Here is an 18,361-nt window from a genome sequence, read left to right as displayed (position 1 = left end):
CAAAGTTCAGTAATCTTTCATAATTGGATTCTGACTAGCATTCCAGATTTACATTTTCTTCGGTTCCCATGGCAACTCACCACAATATGCAGATTCTGCGCTATTTCTTAGCTTCTATAAATTGTGAATGTGCTTTGTTTTTTTCGCAGTGACGTTTAACCCGTAAAAAATTTGTTAGCAGAATTTTTCCTAATCCTGATCAGCTAACAATCTTGCTGCCAGAGAATATCTCAGTTCCATTTCAACTTCCTTGACAAGCTGTTTGCCAATTTCATATTTGCAAGAATTGATCTTTTTGCTGCCAAAGGTCAATGTCGCCATTTACAATATAACTAATCAAAGTTCGGTTTATATGATTTGAGGAAACACGGTGTTTAGTTGGCTAGTGAACAAATAGGTAACTGTTTTAATCTATTTAAAATTGATGCTGTTGCGTTGCAACCAAAGGCACTTTGAAGACTAGTGTTGCTTAATGCTAGCAGACATCATTGTTACCTTTTACCATTTGAAACTATTGACAGCAGTACTGCATGGTACTGGTAGATACTATTAAACATTCAATCAGAATGTTTCAAGATAGACAATTTAGATTGCGTGTCAGGACTATACATTACTACCATTTTGATCGAAGAGATTGATTTAAGAAACATAATTTCATCAGTATATTGCATGATATCACCACTACTTATCACAGATATTGACTATGAAGCAGGATACGATAACCGAGAGTAACTGGAACTGATTGGCATGAGAAGACAATTGTTGAATATTAGTAATCTTGCTAAATTGAAGTGCTGTTTAGTGTTAGTAAAGTGTAATATAAGGTATAGTGTCTGAAGGTTCAGTTTATTACTTGCTAAACATTTAAAAGGAGTCGTCTTCGTACGTCCCCGAGTCTTCCTCTGCCTTTAAAACTGCTGCCATTCTCTTCTCCACTTCGATATTCTCCTCTGTAATCAGGAAATTGACAGTATCATCAGAGTCACAACTAAATCACAGGCTACAGTCATGTTGCCCAAGTCTAGCGCATGCTCTTCCCTCTTACACACCCACACCACACATACCAGCCGCCTGCTCTTCCCTCTTACACACCCACACCACACATACCAACCGCCTGCTCTTCCCTCTTACACACCCACACCACACATACCAACCGCCTGCTCTTCCCTCTTACACACTCACACCACACACACCAACCGCCTGCTCTTCCCTCTTACACACCCACACCACATGTATCAACCGCCTGCTCTTCCCTCTTACACACCCACACCACACATACCAACCGCCTGCTCTTCCCTCTTACACACCCACACCACATATACCAACCGCCTGCTCTTCCCTCTTACACACCCACACCACACATACCAACCGCCTGCTCTTCCCTCTTACACACCTATACCACACATACCAACCGCCTGCTCTTCCCTCTTACACACCCACACCACATATACCAAACGCCTGCTCTTCCCTCTTACACACCCACACCGCATATACCAACCGCCTGCTCTTCCCTGCTACACTGACACACACTACACCTACCAAATGCCTGATCTTCCCGGCTACACAGACACACATCACACGTACCAAACTCCCGCTCACATGATCTCACACAGGCCCTTAAAGGGTTTTTCAATTTTGTTAGAGTTTAGTTTTTATTTTGTAAACTAATCGCAGATTTATAGTAATGTTTACAGACTTTTCAAATTCTGATGTGCTCCCTTTGGGTCTCAGTTTCCCTCATAATATTTTACATGAAAAACTGGCTAGCTGTTGCAAAAGCTGTATTTTTTTGTTTATCTAAATTTCCGCATAAGTGTACTTTAATCCACTATCAGCACTTATGCTGCATCTTTTTACATCTTGCTTGCATTTTTGGACTGTTTACCTTTTTATTCATACCACATTTTATTTTGTGCCCAGTTCCACATTCACTATGTTTCCATGGTGTGCAGTACTGCGATGCAGCCCCCTCTGAAGTCGTGGGGATTGTACGTTTCCATGCTGCGCAGTGGTTTTCAGCAAATTAGCAGAGAAGAGAAATTGTATTAATCGAATCGCCTGATGGAGAAATTGAATCGATCACGGATACCGAACGTCAGAAACGGTCTTTTTATGCTTCTGTCATCATTATACTTTTATTTACAATACACATTCACAAGGTTTTACAAACCTTAACACAATTTGTTATAAAGTAATATATTTTTAATAAGTATTTTTAAGTAATATATTATTTAAACGTTAATTCAGGACTTGCCACCTATTTTTTTAAAAGTGTTGGCATCGATAACAAAGTCTAGGACAGTAATCGCCTCATCATCCTCGTGGGTGCAGACCATAATTAAATATAGGTGAAAGAAGATCGGAAGAATAGAAAAAAACAAGATTAGCGGAATAACCTTTGTACTAGTTTATGGCCCTCAAAGAATCCGTATCCACCGCATGAGAGCTATGCGCAGTCACTGCGCAGTAGCTGTTTCCTTGCTGCGAATTTGCACTGGCTTCGCACTGATCAGTGCGCAGTGGTTTCAGTGCGAAGCCGTCGTTTCCATGATTCGGAGAGGGCGCAACTCCGAAGCACTGCGCATCATGGAAACATAGTGATAATCCTACATCACGAGGTGTACTATAACTCTCCTATAAGCTAACTTATGTTGTACCCAGTTTCCCACTATCCTACATCACGGGGTGTACTATAACTCTCCTATAAGCTAACTTATGTTGTACCCAGTTTCCCACTATCCTACATCACGGGGTGTACTATAACTCTCCTATAAGATAACTTATGAAATCTCTGGATGGCAACATGTAAAGCGTTGAAACTGTAGAACTAGTCTAGCAAAGAGAGGTGTGCCAGCACACCGAAGGATGCGAATGCAAACATAGACTTGTCCATGTCATTTTCATAATGATGTAACGCAAATTGTATATTTTTATTATTAGTTTTCAATAATGTTATTTAAAAGAAATTTTTTCTGATTGGCATAATATTATTTTAGAGTGACTAAATTTTTATTGCAAGAAACTACTGTCTTGCGGTGTGACTCTGGTTTCATTTCAAAACTTACTCCCTTATGATGAGCAAGCCCACCACAACAAACCCAGCAAGCATAAGTATTAAACCTTCCTAATAGGTGAGAATATGCTAATTTCAACGCCAGCGAATTCGTCAGAGAATTCCTTTCTAAGTTTTCCAATGTGCTTCAGCTTCCAAAGTACAAAACAAAAAACAATGATTCATTCATGACTGAAAGGTTTGGTTTATTGTTGCCATGTAGAAATAATCTAACATAGCATAAACACCGTCATAAAGCCAGAGTTATCCTGTTAGACTAGCTAGTTTTGTACTGTTTAGATAAATGCACAAGACTGCTTTGAATGCTTAACAAAACTGGGCCTCAAACATCCCCTAACTCACCCCCAAGAAACGTGATGACGTGCCCAGTTTCCAACCTACGATCTGATGTGTGTGTGCGTGCGTGCGCGCACGTGTCTGTGTGCGTGTCTGTGTGCGTGTCTGTGTGTGTGTGTGTAGCCTGGCTTTCTGTTTAGTTTGTACAGCCCTCAGATGATAGACTTCTTTTTATTTTTAATTAATTTGTACCATTTCACATGTAATATATTTTATAACGCTCGCTTTCCACACTCACCACATTAGGTTAGCATTATGAACAACTGTTAATATTGATTAATAACTGTGTACGGCTGTTAACATTGGTAAATAACTGTGAGCAGCTGTTATTAACCAATGGTTAATAACAGCTGTTCACAGCTGTTAACATTGGTTAATAACTGTAAACAACTGTTAACATGGGTTAATAACTGAACATCTATTAACACCGGTTAATAAATGTGTACAGTCATTAACTTTGGTTAACAACTGTTAACATCAGTTAATGACTGTTAACAGCTGTTTAAACTGGTTTATTGTTGGGACCAGCTGTTAACATTTGTTTATGACTTCAACATATGTTAATATATTTACATACCTGTGCTGTAGTCTATGGGACCGCTGTAGTCATTAGCAGCGGTTAGACCTGCACCACCCTTCTTCCTGTCTAGCCTATCTATGGTGGAGCAAGAAACACCTTTTTGTAGAGTACCCATGGGTGCATCATACATGATCTGCCCAGAGCTCTCCATCGCGTGCTTGTCCAATGTGAGAAATTCATCTGGTTTAACTCCTGTGTACTCTCCCAATGCATCTCGATCTGTTAAAATATCAAGGGGTACAATTCGTTTGTAAGAGTGCCTACCTGTTTGGTGTTCTGGGATACCAACACACCATGCTATCGGCTTTTGGTGGGTAGCATGTTGGATGTTCTAGAATAATACATGTATATGTTTAGAAGTGTCAAGTGTATGCCTGGAGTAGGGTGTGCCTAGAATAGCGTATCTCTTGAATAGTGTATCTCTAGAATAGTGTATCTCTAGAATAGTGTATCTCTAGAATTGTGTATCTCTAGAATTGTGTATCTCTAGAATATTGAAGTTTGTTGATGAGCTAGTGCCTATTGCTTGCTTCCTTTGAATAGCTAAAGTACTTACTATGGGCTAGAGGTTTCTAGAACTTAGCATAATTAATAATGTATGTACTCACATCTAGATTTCTTATTGGATAACTTGAGCAAAGGTCTAAATGCCACAATTCTAGGCTAAGTGTATTGGAAATAGTTATCATGTATGAGGCATATTGAATAACGTTGTAGCTATCTTGCCCCTGACATGGGTCGTACTTGCGTTTATCCTATATACGATCCATTAGGGGTGAAAAATGAAGCCCCAGATGTTTTCTTGCAAACCTGTTTCAACAGTACCTAGGTGCTTCTCACCTTCGGATCTCAAGTTACACATAAATCTATCCATAGGGTTTTTTTAACTTTTTGTCACAGCTGTTCCATTGGTTTACTCAAAGGGGAAAATTCTCATCTGTTGAATATCCTGACAAACAGTGTTTTCGCTTTTAAAAGTTTCAACTTTTTGTTTGAAACAAGTGGCTACTGTGTCATTTTGTTATGCTTTGTATCCAGCATGCAACTAAATTGTTGCTTTGTTAAGTCGAACGTTAGGAACTTAAAACTACTGCTCTAAGATGTGGTTTTACAGGCTTCTTGTGTAGAGAAATATCATGTTTTACATAGTACAATGACTAAACATTTCAGGTTTTCACGCACTTATTTGCCTTGCTGTATGGTATGATTACTTGAAAGATGGCTAGCCGAGGAGATGTCTTTAAAGGGGTGTAATTAAAGAATGGACTGTTAGTAGAAATTACTGTAAGACGTGTACGAGATGCAACAAATCTGGAGATGAGATCTGCTCAAGTTTCATCTTATACATTAACCTGACATGACAGGTCTATGCTCTAGGAAACACTGCTTTACAGTTTTATACCTGACATGACAGATCGATGCTCTAGGAAACACTGCTTTACAGTTTTATACCTAACATGACAGGTCTATGCACTAGGAAACACTGGTTTACAGTTCTATACCTGAAATGACAGATCTATGCTCTAGGAAACACCGGTTTACACTTTCATACCTGATATGACAGATCTATGCTCTAGGAAACACTGGTTTACAGTTTTATACCTGAAATGACAGATCTATGCTCTAGGAAACACCGGTTTACACTTTCATACCTGATATGACAGATCTATGCTCTAGGAAACACTGGTTTACAGTTTTATACCTGATATGACACGTCTACGCTCTAGGAAACACTGGTTTACAGTTTTATACCTGAAATGACAGATCTATGCTCTAGGAAACACCGGTTTACACTTTCATACCTGACATGACAGATCTATGCTCTAGGAAACACCGGTTTACACTTTTATACCTGATATGACAGATCTATGCTCTAGGAAACACTGGTTTACAGTTTTATACCTGATATGACAGGTCTACGCTCTAGGAAACATTGGTTTACAGTTTTATACCTGATATGACAGATCTATGCTCTAGGAAACACTGGTTTACAGTTTTATACCTAACATGACAGGTCTACGCTCTAGGAAACACTGGTTTACAGTTTTATACCTGACATGACAGATCTATGCTCTAGGAAACACTGGTTTACAGTTTTATTCCTGATATGACAGGTCTATGCTCTAGGAAACACCGGTTTACCCTTCCATGTTTAATCAACAACATTAATTTGATTGGCAAGTTTCCCTTGACTTAGATATAAGATAGGCCGAGGTAGAACAGTTGGCAATTAATAATACATGCATTCTCTTGGAAGGCAGACAACTCCACTTACTCTCACTATCCCATCCTTCTGCTCTTCCATAGTCGAGTTCATCATAGGCATCTTGCTGTGCCTGGGGGGCTCCTAGTGTCCTCAACAACCTGCCAAACTTCTTGTTATTGCGGTACTGTTCACAGCAGTAGATTACGATCAGGAGGACTATAAGGATAGCTATTGAAAGACCTATAGCCGCACCAAGTACAGCCTCTGCAACACATACACAAGTGGTGATAGGAGCAGAAGTTGGACTCGTGCTAGCATTTATAAGTGGTCATTGATGAGGCATGACATACTTGCTCAACAGTCCTCTTGCTTAATCTATCAAATTCCTATATTTTTTCCCTTAGTTCTGGCACATGCCACGCTAGCATTCCCATATCATTGCAAGTACGTAGTTATCAGAGGTATATAGCCTATATAGCGCATATAGCCTCAGTGCTCACTGTTCCTTCTGCTTCAATACTGTTACGGCTTCAGAACCTTTGACTATATGAAGCTCGATTTTGTGTGTGCGAATATGCGTGCATATATCGTATGAGAATTTATAGAAATAGTGCGGGGATGTCATGATGACCGACGTGCAATCCATTTCATTTATATACTAGGAGAACTTGATCCAGCAGATTAAACTTGAACGCCACCTCTATTTGACCGCCACTATAGAGGAAGTGTTGGAAAGAGAGCAATAGTGGGCCCCAATTATTTTCTCTTTTCTGCGAATGAATTCATTCGCAGCTTGAGAGAAAATTCATTTTTCTTGTTCATAACATTTCTTGTTCCAGCTTCATTCGCATAGTTTTCTGGAATGTTTTGTAGAATATTCTAGAAAACTATTTTTCTCTCATGACATGCATGAAGCAAGTGTTGCACGGTTTCGGCCGTACGTATTTTGCTTGTTGCAGTGTTGCCCTAAAGTGTGCTGTACTAAATGAGTAGCACTGACTTCTTTAGAAGATAAAATGTTGGTACCTTCTAATCTGTTAGAATGGATATTTCATGTTATATGTACTGCCATGTTGTATGTAATATCATGTTATATGTACTGCCATGTTGTATGTAATATCATGTTATATGTACTGCCATGTTGCATGTAATATCATGTTATATGTACTGCCATGTTGTATGTAATATCATGTTATATGTACTGCCATGTTGTATGTAATATCATGTTATATGTACTGCCATGTTGTATGTAATATCATGTTATATGTACTGCCATGTTGTATGTAATATCATGTTATATGTACTGCCATGTTGCATGTAATATCATGTTATATGTACTGCCATGTTGTATGTAATATCATGTTATATGTACTGCCATGTTGTATGTAATATCATGTTATATGTACTGCCATGTTGTATGTAATATCATGTTATATGTACTGCCATGTTGTATGTAATATCATGTTATATGTACTGCCATGTTGTATGTAATATCATGTTATATGTACTGCCATGTTGTATGTAATATCATGTTGTATGTAGCCTACTGCCATGTTGTATGCACCACCATTTTGCAATGTAGATGAACTTACGTTCATATCCAACTAAAGTTGGTTGATATATGGCAAATATCACAGGAAACGGGGTCGTCGTAGTTGGGACTGTAGGCTTAGTTCTTGGTGTTGTTGAGATTGGGGGAGGCGCTGTGGGTATATCATCACCAACTGTAAGCAAAAATCTAAATCAATTGGCTATACCATATACTTAGTCATGAATGATTAATGTGTGTAACTCATTAATCATTACCAATCAAGCATCAAGCCTCTCCATTAGACTCCGTGTTCAGCTGAGCACAGTGATCACCTATGGTGAAGATGTTTATTACTTCAGCTATACACTATGTTTCCATGATTGACATGATACGCGTTTGGATCTGTGAGCAAGTTCAGTTACTTTACAATCCAGTGTTTCAATGAGCGCCTTCACAGTGGCGTTTAACCAGCTCTTGACCCCATAGGTCAAGTATTAACCTAATTAATGATTCTATAAATAGCTACGCAGTCTTGTTACGATAAGCTTACAGCCGTCTATCAGAAAATTATTGCAGCGAGTCTGCTCAAATCGAAATGAAAACGACTGAAGCGAAGTGAAAATGTTTATTATGGATCCTTCGCAATTACCAGTTTCCATCATTTGCAAGCGGAATGGCTTCGATAAAGATTTGCGAATCGCAAAACATTTTTAGCTTGCGGATTTATGACGTTTCCTTGATGCAGTTAACTTGCGCATCATGCGTGTCATGGAAACATAGTGATAATACGGCATAACGATGACCAGCTGACCTCACTAGGTGACTGCTGGCAGCGCATGGGTAATAAAAACAGCTTATAAACAGTTGCAGGTAGTGTAGTGTAAAGGTCATGTCGTAGGCAAGGTAATATAATGTTTATAAGCTGTTTATAGCTGTGTAATGCAGGGCTTTCATCCAGTATATGTATATACTATATATATGTATATATATATATATATATATATATATATATATATATATATATATATATATAGGCCTATATATGTTTTAATATTAGACCTTACAGAAGTGATTTGAGTTCCTGCTTCCTGATTTCACCAGTGCGATAAACAAATTGTCTCGTAATTCAGGCATGTTCACCGAACTGATGAATTGACTGGTACCACAAACTGATTCCTAGTCGGGTTGGCACAAGCATAACAAACATCTATCAAATTTCATCAACCTAAATAGAACGCTCTTGACAGTTTTCGTTCGTCATTAGAAACTTTGATGTAACTCTCAACTGAAGGTCTATGTACTTGTGTTCTAGTTTTATAATGGCGTGGCATGCAGTAATGTAGTGTAAAATATAAAGCAAATTTCAGCAAATGCTATCAAACTCTTAACGCTGCCAAGCTGGCTGTTAAATTGTTGCTGCTTGGTTTCATCAGCTGAAGAGAATGGTGCCTAGATATTGGTAAAGCTATGCTAAAACTATGGCCCTATATCAACACAACATAATTTTTGTTGTGATATTGCAAAGTATTCATAGAAGATTTCTGAATTCTTTGAATTTTTCTTCTGTAAGAATAGAGGGAAGGGTATAACGCTAAATAGATTTTGCTGACCTATATCTGCCTACATAAGATTAATCAATATGTCAATATTACTAATGTTGTCTGTTCACATAATATCAATAGCTGTAATCGCTGTCATACCTCATCACACGAGTGCCCAACATACAAGAAACTTGAAATATGAGAAACCTTTGAGGTACGATCATACGAGCCGGTTCTCGATGGCCATTAAATAGCTGAGTATGCGAGAGACCGTTTTCAAGAACAGCATCGCTCTGTCTTTATCGTCGAATCGGGTTGATACAAATTTTAATAAAGTCAGCTAAAAGCTATAGTAAAAGCGAGGCAAATGGCGCCAAATTGAAAACATGAAAAATTAAAACGATTATAAGGTTAAAGTAGGTAAGTTTAGTGAAAGATTAAACCTAGCTGTAAGTGTGTATTTAGAAAGTTAAAGTAATTTAAGGTAAATTCGTTATTTTTTATGTTACCTAGTGTCACAAAAGTTAGCCATAGTTAGCCACTCCATCTGTCTCGGAGGTAAGAACACCATATAGTACTGTACATAGTAATGAGGTAAGAACACCATATAGTACTGTACATAGTAATGAGGTAAGAACACCATATAGTACTGTACATAGTAATGAGGTAAGAACACCATATAGTACTGTACATAGTAATGAGGTAAGAACACCATATAGTACTGTACATAGTAATAAGGTAAGAACACCATATAGTACTGTAGAATGTTGCATTTATGTAAGTGCAGTTCATAACTACTAAATAGCTAATTGTTTCCCTTTTTGAACGTAGGTACTGAATTACCACAATTGAAAACACGTTTTTCTAACGTAATAGCTTGTTTTTGGTTGGATTTTCATAGTATGGGAACCGATTAATTTGTATTTAGTTATCTCTATATGAAATGTTGCATTGAGATACAAGCACACCGACATATAGGCTCAGTCCTTGGTTGCGTTTATCTCCTATGTTGAGGTATGATTGTCTATTAATATTACTAATGCTATTGTTTATATAATATTAATAACTACCAACGAAATCTCTATTCCAACACCACTATAAGAGAATGGTTAAAAAATAGAGCGCCCACTCCTTAATTGAATGCCACCTCTAATTGAGCGCTACTTAGACATTCTTTGATTTTTAAGAACCGTTAAGTGATCAGTAAAATTGTCCACAAAATGATACTAATAATGACTTAGTTACATCAATAACAATAATTCTTGTGCTGCTGTTCCTATCGAAGTTCATATTTTAACGCCAAAGATTTACAGTTTTCCGTTAAAACTTTGAAATCACCGTTTAAATAATTGATAACTGTATCAGGCTAATAGTAGTTCCTTGTTTAACGTGGTCTTCATACTTCGGAGTAAGTAAGAAAACTGTTGAACATGTACGATTGAACTTTGGCACTAAATATTGTGCTAAGCGCACATGCTGATAAAGGTTTATTATATAAAGGCTGATAAAGGTTTATTATATAAAGGCTGATAAAGGTTTATTATATAAAGGCTGATAAAGGTTTATTATATAAAGGCTGATTAAGGTTTATTATATAAAGGCTGATAAAGGTTTATTATATAAAGGCTGATAAAGGTTTATTATATAAAGGCTGATAAAGGTTTATTATATAAAGGCTGATAAAGGTTTATTATATAAAGGCTGATAAAGGTTTATTATATAAAGGCTGATAAAGGTTTATTATATAAAGGCTGATAAAGGTTTATTATATAAAGGCTGATAAAGGTTTATTATATAAAGGCTGATAAAGGTTTATTATATAAAGGCTGATAAAGGTTTATTATATAAAGGCTGATAAAGGTTTATTATATAAAGGCTGATAAAGGTTTATTATATAAAGGCTGATAAAGGTTTATTATATAAAGGCTGATAAAGGTTTATTATATAAAGGCTGATAAAGGTTTATTATATAAAGGCTGATAAAGGTTTATTATATAAAGGCTGCTAAAGGTTTATTATATAAAAGCTGATAAAGGTTTATTATATAAAGGCTGCTAAAGGTTTATTATATAAAAGCTGATAAAGGTTTATTATATAAAGGCTGATAAAGGTTTATTATATAAAGGCTGATAAAGGTTTATTATATAAAGGCTGATAAAGGTTTATTATATAAAGGCTGATAAAGGTTTATTATATAAAGGCTGATAAAGGTTTATTATATAAAGGCTGATAAAGGTTTATTATATAAAGGCTGATAAAGGTTTATTATATAAAGGCTGATAAAGGTTTATTATATAAAGGCTGATAAAGGTTTATTATATAAAGGCTGATAAAGGTTTATTATATAAAGGCTGATAAAGGTTTATTATATAAAGGCTGATAAAGGTTTATTATATAAAGTCTGATAAAGGTTTATTATATAAAGGCTGATTAAGGTTTATTATATAAAGGCTGATAAAGGTTTATTATATAAAGGCTGATAAAGGTTTATTATATAAAGGCTGATAAAGGTTTATTATATAAAGGCTGATAAAGGTTTATTATATAAAGGCTGATAAAGGTTTATTATATAAAGGCTGATAAAGGTTTATTATATAAAGGCTGATAAAGGTTTATTATATAAAGGCTGCTAAAGGTTTATTATATAAAAGCTGATAAAGGTTTATTATATAAAGGCTGCTAAAGGTTTATTATATAAAAGCTGATAAAGGTTTATTATATAAAGGCTGATAAAGGTTTATTATATAAAGGCTGATAAAGGTTTATTATATAAAGGCTGATTAAGGTTTATTATATAAAGGCTGATAAAGGTTTATTATATAAAGGCTGATTAAGGTTTATTATATAAAGGCTGATAAAGGTTTATTATATAAAGGCTGATAAAGGTTTATTATATAAAGGCTGATAAAGGTTTATTATATAAAGGCTGATAAAGGTTTATTATATAAAGGCTGATAAAGGTTTATTATATAAAGGCTGATAAAGGTTTATTATATAAAGGCTGATAAAGGTTTATTATATAAAGGCTGATAAAGGTTTATTATATAAAGGCTGATAAAGGTTTATTATATAAAGGCTGATAAAGGTTTATTATATAAAGGCTGATTAAGGTTTATTATATAAAGGCTGATAAAGGTTTATTATATAAAGGCTGATAAAGGTTTATTATATAAAGGCTGATAAAGGTTTATTATATAAAGGCTGATAAAGGTTTATTATATAAAGGCTGCTAAAGGTTTATTATATAAAAGCTGATAAAGGTTTATTATATAAAGGCTGATAAAGGTTTATTATATAAAGGCTGATTAAGGTTTATTATATAAAGGCTGATAAAGGTTTATTATATAAAGGCTGATAAAGGTTTATTATATAAAGGCTGATAAAGGTTTATTATATAAAGGCTGATAAAGGTTTATTATATAAAGGCTGATAAAGGTTTATTATATAAAGGCTGATAAAGGTTTATTATATAAAGGCTGATAAAGGTTTATTATATAAAGGCTGATAAAGGTTTATTATATAAAGGCTGATAAAGGTTTATTATATAAAGGCTGATAAAGGTTTATTATATAAAGGCTGATAAAGGTTTATTATATAAAGGCTGATAAAGGTTTATTATATAAAGGCTGATAAAGGTTTATTATATAAAGTCTGATAAAGGTTTATTATATAAAGGCTGATTAAGGTTTATTATATAAAGGCTGATAAAGGTTTATTATTATGTCCATGAAAAGAATTTTAAATAGCAACGGGTAAAGGTTTTGCTCTGCTAAAATAAACTGATTAGTTCAGCAGAAGAAGAGTAGAGGTCAGAAAACATGGTAGAAGGTATTGAACAGCCAGAAGAACAACAATAAACGTTCAGAACGGCCAAGCAAACGATGCAAATGTTTTTGTTTCAAAAATATTAATTGTTGTTTCTGCATATATTTGTATATACATTTGTTTATGTCGCCTGTTTTTTATTTTGTTTTGTTTGAGGTTTTGTTAGATTACCATTATATAACCCATAAAATTGCTGATTTATCGCATATTATTTGATAGCATACGGTAATTGCGGTTATATCTTAAGCCTGGTTCCCATATACAACGTCGCAAAGTACCGGCGACAACTCCGCAGGCTATTAGCAGTGAAATGGGAACCTACGCGCCGGGTTCCGCCGAGGACTGCCGGTAGTTGCCGGCGGCATCGCAATCGTTTAGCGCTGTTCAAATTTCGCAAAAGGCCGCAGGAAAAACTTTCCTGAAATGCACTGTAAAGGTGAAGGTTACCATTATAGAAACGGCATGGCTAGCGAACATTTTATTACGCGATTATGTCTAGCGATGCAGCTTATAAGTGTACATATGCTGCCGAGCCTAACTTCGCAAACGTTTTGCTGCGCAAGTTACCGCCGGAGTATCGCAATCGATATGGGAACCAGGCTTTAACTCAGCTTACAATAGATCGAAGCTCGTAACCCCACTTTTATTGCACATAAAAAGCTAGTTTTGGCTGCAAACTGTAGCAAATATATCAATGACTGCAATGAGCTTTTATGCATCCTTGTTAAGTATAGTTATAAAATGAAAATATGCCTTCAAATTTAGAATGAAATAATAACTTGAAATCTCCAACAAACTGCAACAGGCTATACAATCATGAGAGCAATAGATATTAGCTGGTAAAGATGTTTCTCAGCTTCCCTATGCTCATTTATTTAGAAATATATGACAAGTTGGAGGTAAGCTATCAGATCTCTTGTATCTAACTAAAAGGGTTCATTTCACTCTGCCTGAAAGAGAGTGCAAAGTATAGGCGACATCGCTTCGGCCGAAAAGGGTTAAACTTCTCTCAAAATTCTGACAAGTTATTTAAAAGATACAGCGCCAGACTGTTGGAACGCCTCCTATATTTGACAGCCACCATAGGGTAGGGGTTGCAAAACAGATCGCCATGGCATTCAAGTAAAGGTTTTATGGTATACTAATATTACTAATACTGTCCGTTTATATAATAATAACAACTATGTTAATACTACTAATACTGTCCGTTTATATAATAATAACAACTATGTTAATACTACTAATACTGTCCGTTTATATAATAATAACAACTATGTTAATACTACTAATACTGTCCGTTTATATAATAATAACAACTATGTTAATACTACTAATACTGTCTGTTTTGTGAGTAACATATGAAAACGAAGAGGCTCTTCGGTGAACTTTTTCGTTTCCTACGAAGTCCTGGAACTAAAAATGATTTCATCACGACATTATGATTGCCTCATTGACCGTAATCCAATGATAGCACTACTTTATAATTGGTCTCTACAAATGCCAGGGTATTTTAGTGGTGAACTAGATGGTTGAGCACTTAATTATGGGACTCTATGTGTCTATGGGTATGTTTCACTTACCCCTACACTCTACATCGATGATTACTCCTGAAAAATACTGTAGCATATCGTTGCATGCCCGGCTGTTATCAACCAGGTTCCAGTACTCAGGCATGTTTAGAGTGCAGTTTGTACGCCCCTGGCAGCTGCTCGATATGTATTGGTACAAGTATTTGTAGTCATCATTTATTCCAGTGTCAGTCGCATCTACAACAGGTTGTATGTATGGTGTATGATAACGGTCATCATGAGTCAGCACACAAAGGATTGGTCCTGCTTCTTTCTAAGAAGCTATCTAATGTAATTGTTATAGTTATGGTTATGGTTAATAGTTTATATTTATGTATAAATATATATACATGTATACCATATACGTGTTGTATATATATATATACATATATGTACAATATATATATTATATATATACACATATACTAGCTGTACAACCCGGCGTTGCCCGGTAATAAAATAGTCTTTGGACAGAAAATTGATTTGTATTTAACATATAACAACATTTGCCAATCTAACTTTCAAACTACATATCATGAGAGAAATGTTTTGTGTAATAGAAATAAATTAAGAGAGAAAATTAAAACAACGGTAAAGGTTTTCAAACTTTGTCAAACAACCTTTAAACTTCATATCATGAAGAAAATTATAAATACATGTATAAAAAGGTTTAGATGTATATATGTGAAATAATTAGCAAGTAATAGCTAAATTAAGTTTACCATTACAATAAAAGATGATTCGGTAATGATACAATTAATACGAACTGAGAAAACAAAATAAAAATCCTGAATATGTAGAATTAATAATAACAATTCTTGCATACAAGTGTGTGTGTGTATAAAAAAAGTTACTTTTCTACCAGAAGTTATCCATCAAAACTTTAAATATGACGATACCGATACCTATCGATACCGATGAAAATGTAAAAATGAGATATCATACTGCTTTTGTCTGACTGAATGGAGAGATAAATGTCGAGGCTCTTTCCACGGAGACATCATAATTGTCCGCATGAGAAGAATTGGCCTTGACCCCAGATATAGTAATTGAACCTTACGAAAAATATTTCTTTACAGGGGCATCATAATGTGTGGCCGCATTGGTAAAATATTCAGCGTGTGAAACACACAAACTTTGAGAAATATATATCTATATATAGATATATATATATATATATATATATATATATATATATATATATATATATGCGTAATATAAGGGGTACTACAAATATTGCAAAATCACAGACATTCATGTACAATGTACTTACTGTATATCTTTCTTAAGCAATCGCTTTGTGCGCAGCCTGTTCTAGATGCAGTCTGTTTTGTGATCGCTGTCGTGTTGGGATTTGTCACTACTGTGACAGTCAGTAGGACCATGTGGGCATCCAGGGTCAACTCATCTGTCCTGAACTGGGGACATTTCATTGTAAAGTTCGCTCCCTCGCATCCTTGTGTAAGGAATGAATTTGTCCTAACTGAAAGTATATATGAAATGGAATATGCCTGTTTACATTTGCAGTGTAAAGGAAGCTTTTTATAATTATGTTAATACTTGGTGAAGTTCTTTGGCAATGCCAGAAGGTACTGTTGGTAGCTATGCGTGTCCTCACGAGAGAGATGGCAGGTGCTACGCTATGTGTTGTGTTACGCTCAGTGTTTCAATCAATAGATTGGTTCTATCTGATTACTTCTGTTTTACCTTCAAATTTACTCTATTAAAAGGTAATATTTTATAAAATCATTATGTTATGGTCATATTCTATACATTATAGTCACATTCTATATGTTATGGTCATATTCTATACATTATAGTCACATTCTATATGTTATGGTCATATTCTATACATTCTGGTCATATTCTATACATTATGATCAAATTCTATACATTATGGTTAAATTCTATACATTATGGTTAAATTCTATATGGTATGCTCACAATCTATACGTTATGGTCATATTCTATGTGTTATGGTCATATTCTATACGGAATGGTCACAAGAGAGGGTAAGAGAGAAGCGAAGATGAAAGAGGGAAGAGGGAGAGAGTCATATTTTATATGTTATGCTCACCATTGATATGTTATAAGCTTTGATATGTTATGATAAGATTCAATATGTTATGATAGGATTGTTTATATTATGATAACATGCGATAGATTATGATAACATGCCATAGATTACAATAACATATCATATATTACGATAACATACCATAGATTACAATAATGTACCATAGATTGTGCTAGTATACCATGGATTATGATAACATATCATAGGTTATGATTATCATAACCTATGATATGTTACAATTATAATACCATACTACATGTTATGATATAATTCTACACGTTATGATGATATATGTTATAATCGCATGCTACACATTAGGACGATATTCTACACGCTATGCATGCTAAGCATCATAATGACATTCTGCACCTCTACAATCATATTATAATAATATTACATACAGCCATTAGCTGAGTTGATCTGTGGTAGTAGCAATAGGGGTCCCCCGACCATTGTCAGCAACACTATTCCCCCGAACATGTTGACTCCTATGTACTCCTTATTTACCAGACTTCTCCCTTTCAGCTTTACACCTCAAATGCTCGCTCACGATTTCAGCTCGCTTATTCACCAGATTCTCTCATCCTTTCCTCTCTTCACAAAGGATGTGAATGGGTCATTGGTTGGAGCATTTCCATGGCAACCACATTCTGTGTTTCACGCGTGTCATAGCGCATTACTGATGAATAATCAGGTGTATCCATATCGGAGATCACACACAATTTAGCTTTAGTAGCCTCTACTTTTGACAGTGAGATCTTTGAACTTACAACATGGCTCTGACCTAGAGACTTGTAACCGCAGCTATTAACATAAAATAACTACCAGTGATGCGAAACACCTTGTAATGCTCATCTCTTCTGGCTAATATAAGGTCGCTTGGAACCTTTCTCTTCAGATAGCGTGAAGCTATGCACCATGCTAGCTATTGCAATTTAGGACGGCATCTTCATTCCTCCAGTAACTAGTAATAATGAGAGGCAGACCATCACCCCTATGGTATTGCATAAATGTTTCATCATGAGAAATAAATTGCTGAGTGACAGAGATTTAGGGCAGTAAAGAGAACTTTACGTGTTTATGTAGTCTGGTGCCTTTGGCAGACACTAGGTTCGTTTGCATGGCTAGTCAATCTATATTCAGTCCAACATGGATAACTCGCCCTCGGATAGCTCGAACACATGGTTAACTCGAACGGTTTTTTTGGTTCGCTCCTATGTAATGATAAATTGTTTAAGATAGCTCGACCTCAACTCTGTTAACTCGAACAGTGTTTTTTTGCCCAACGGCTACCGAGACAGTTGTTATCGCTTTAGAAAATCACTTTATTCCAAGCCATAGAGGTAATCCTCAACTTTTCGTAGTTCATAGACTTCGTTATTACCATCATCGGCGAAATGTTTTTGGCAACCACTTTTCTAAATGTTTGGTGAAATTTGATTTTTACCAAACATCCGCTTAGCGATGGCCCTTCGAAAGCAAGGAAAAGTGAGGTAACCATCGCATAAACTTCAAGAAAAATTGGCAAAATTGATCTTGGTTAAAATGCTCAAAGAAAAAAGATGTCTTTTCTTTTGAGCATTTCAACAGCGATCAAGTTTTGCCGATTTTGATATAAAAAACG

General features: G+C 35.5%; 2 protein-coding genes across 2 annotated transcripts in view; one reads left to right on the top strand and one right to left on the bottom strand.

The window, feature by feature from the left end:
• The window catches only part of LOC137405400 (activating signal cointegrator 1 complex subunit 3-like), a 242,727-nt gene that overhangs the window by 106,352 nt on the left and 118,014 nt on the right, over window positions 1-18,361 (top strand). The gene's annotated exons all lie outside the window — the stretch shown is intronic.
• On the bottom strand, window positions 639-17,331 carry LOC137405404 (uncharacterized). Its single transcript, XM_068091653.1, has 7 exons — window positions 17,139-17,331; window positions 15,934-16,143; window positions 14,673-14,858; window positions 7,788-7,919; window positions 6,265-6,459; window positions 3,987-4,208; window positions 639-950 (listed from the first exon to the last, which is right to left on the bottom strand). The coding sequence occupies exons 1-7, from the start codon at window positions 17,215-17,217 to the stop codon at window positions 865-867; spliced, it is 1,110 nt and encodes a 369-aa protein (XP_067947754.1). The 5' UTR covers window positions 17,218-17,331; the 3' UTR covers window positions 639-864.

The sequence above is a fragment of the Watersipora subatra genome, chromosome 9, assembly GCF_963576615.1.
Source record: "Watersipora subatra chromosome 9, tzWatSuba1.1, whole genome shotgun sequence".
In the NCBI taxonomy this organism is placed as follows: Eukaryota; Metazoa; Bryozoa; class Gymnolaemata; order Cheilostomatida; family Watersiporidae; genus Watersipora; species Watersipora subatra.
This window is presented reverse-complemented; position numbering and strand designations above follow the sequence as displayed.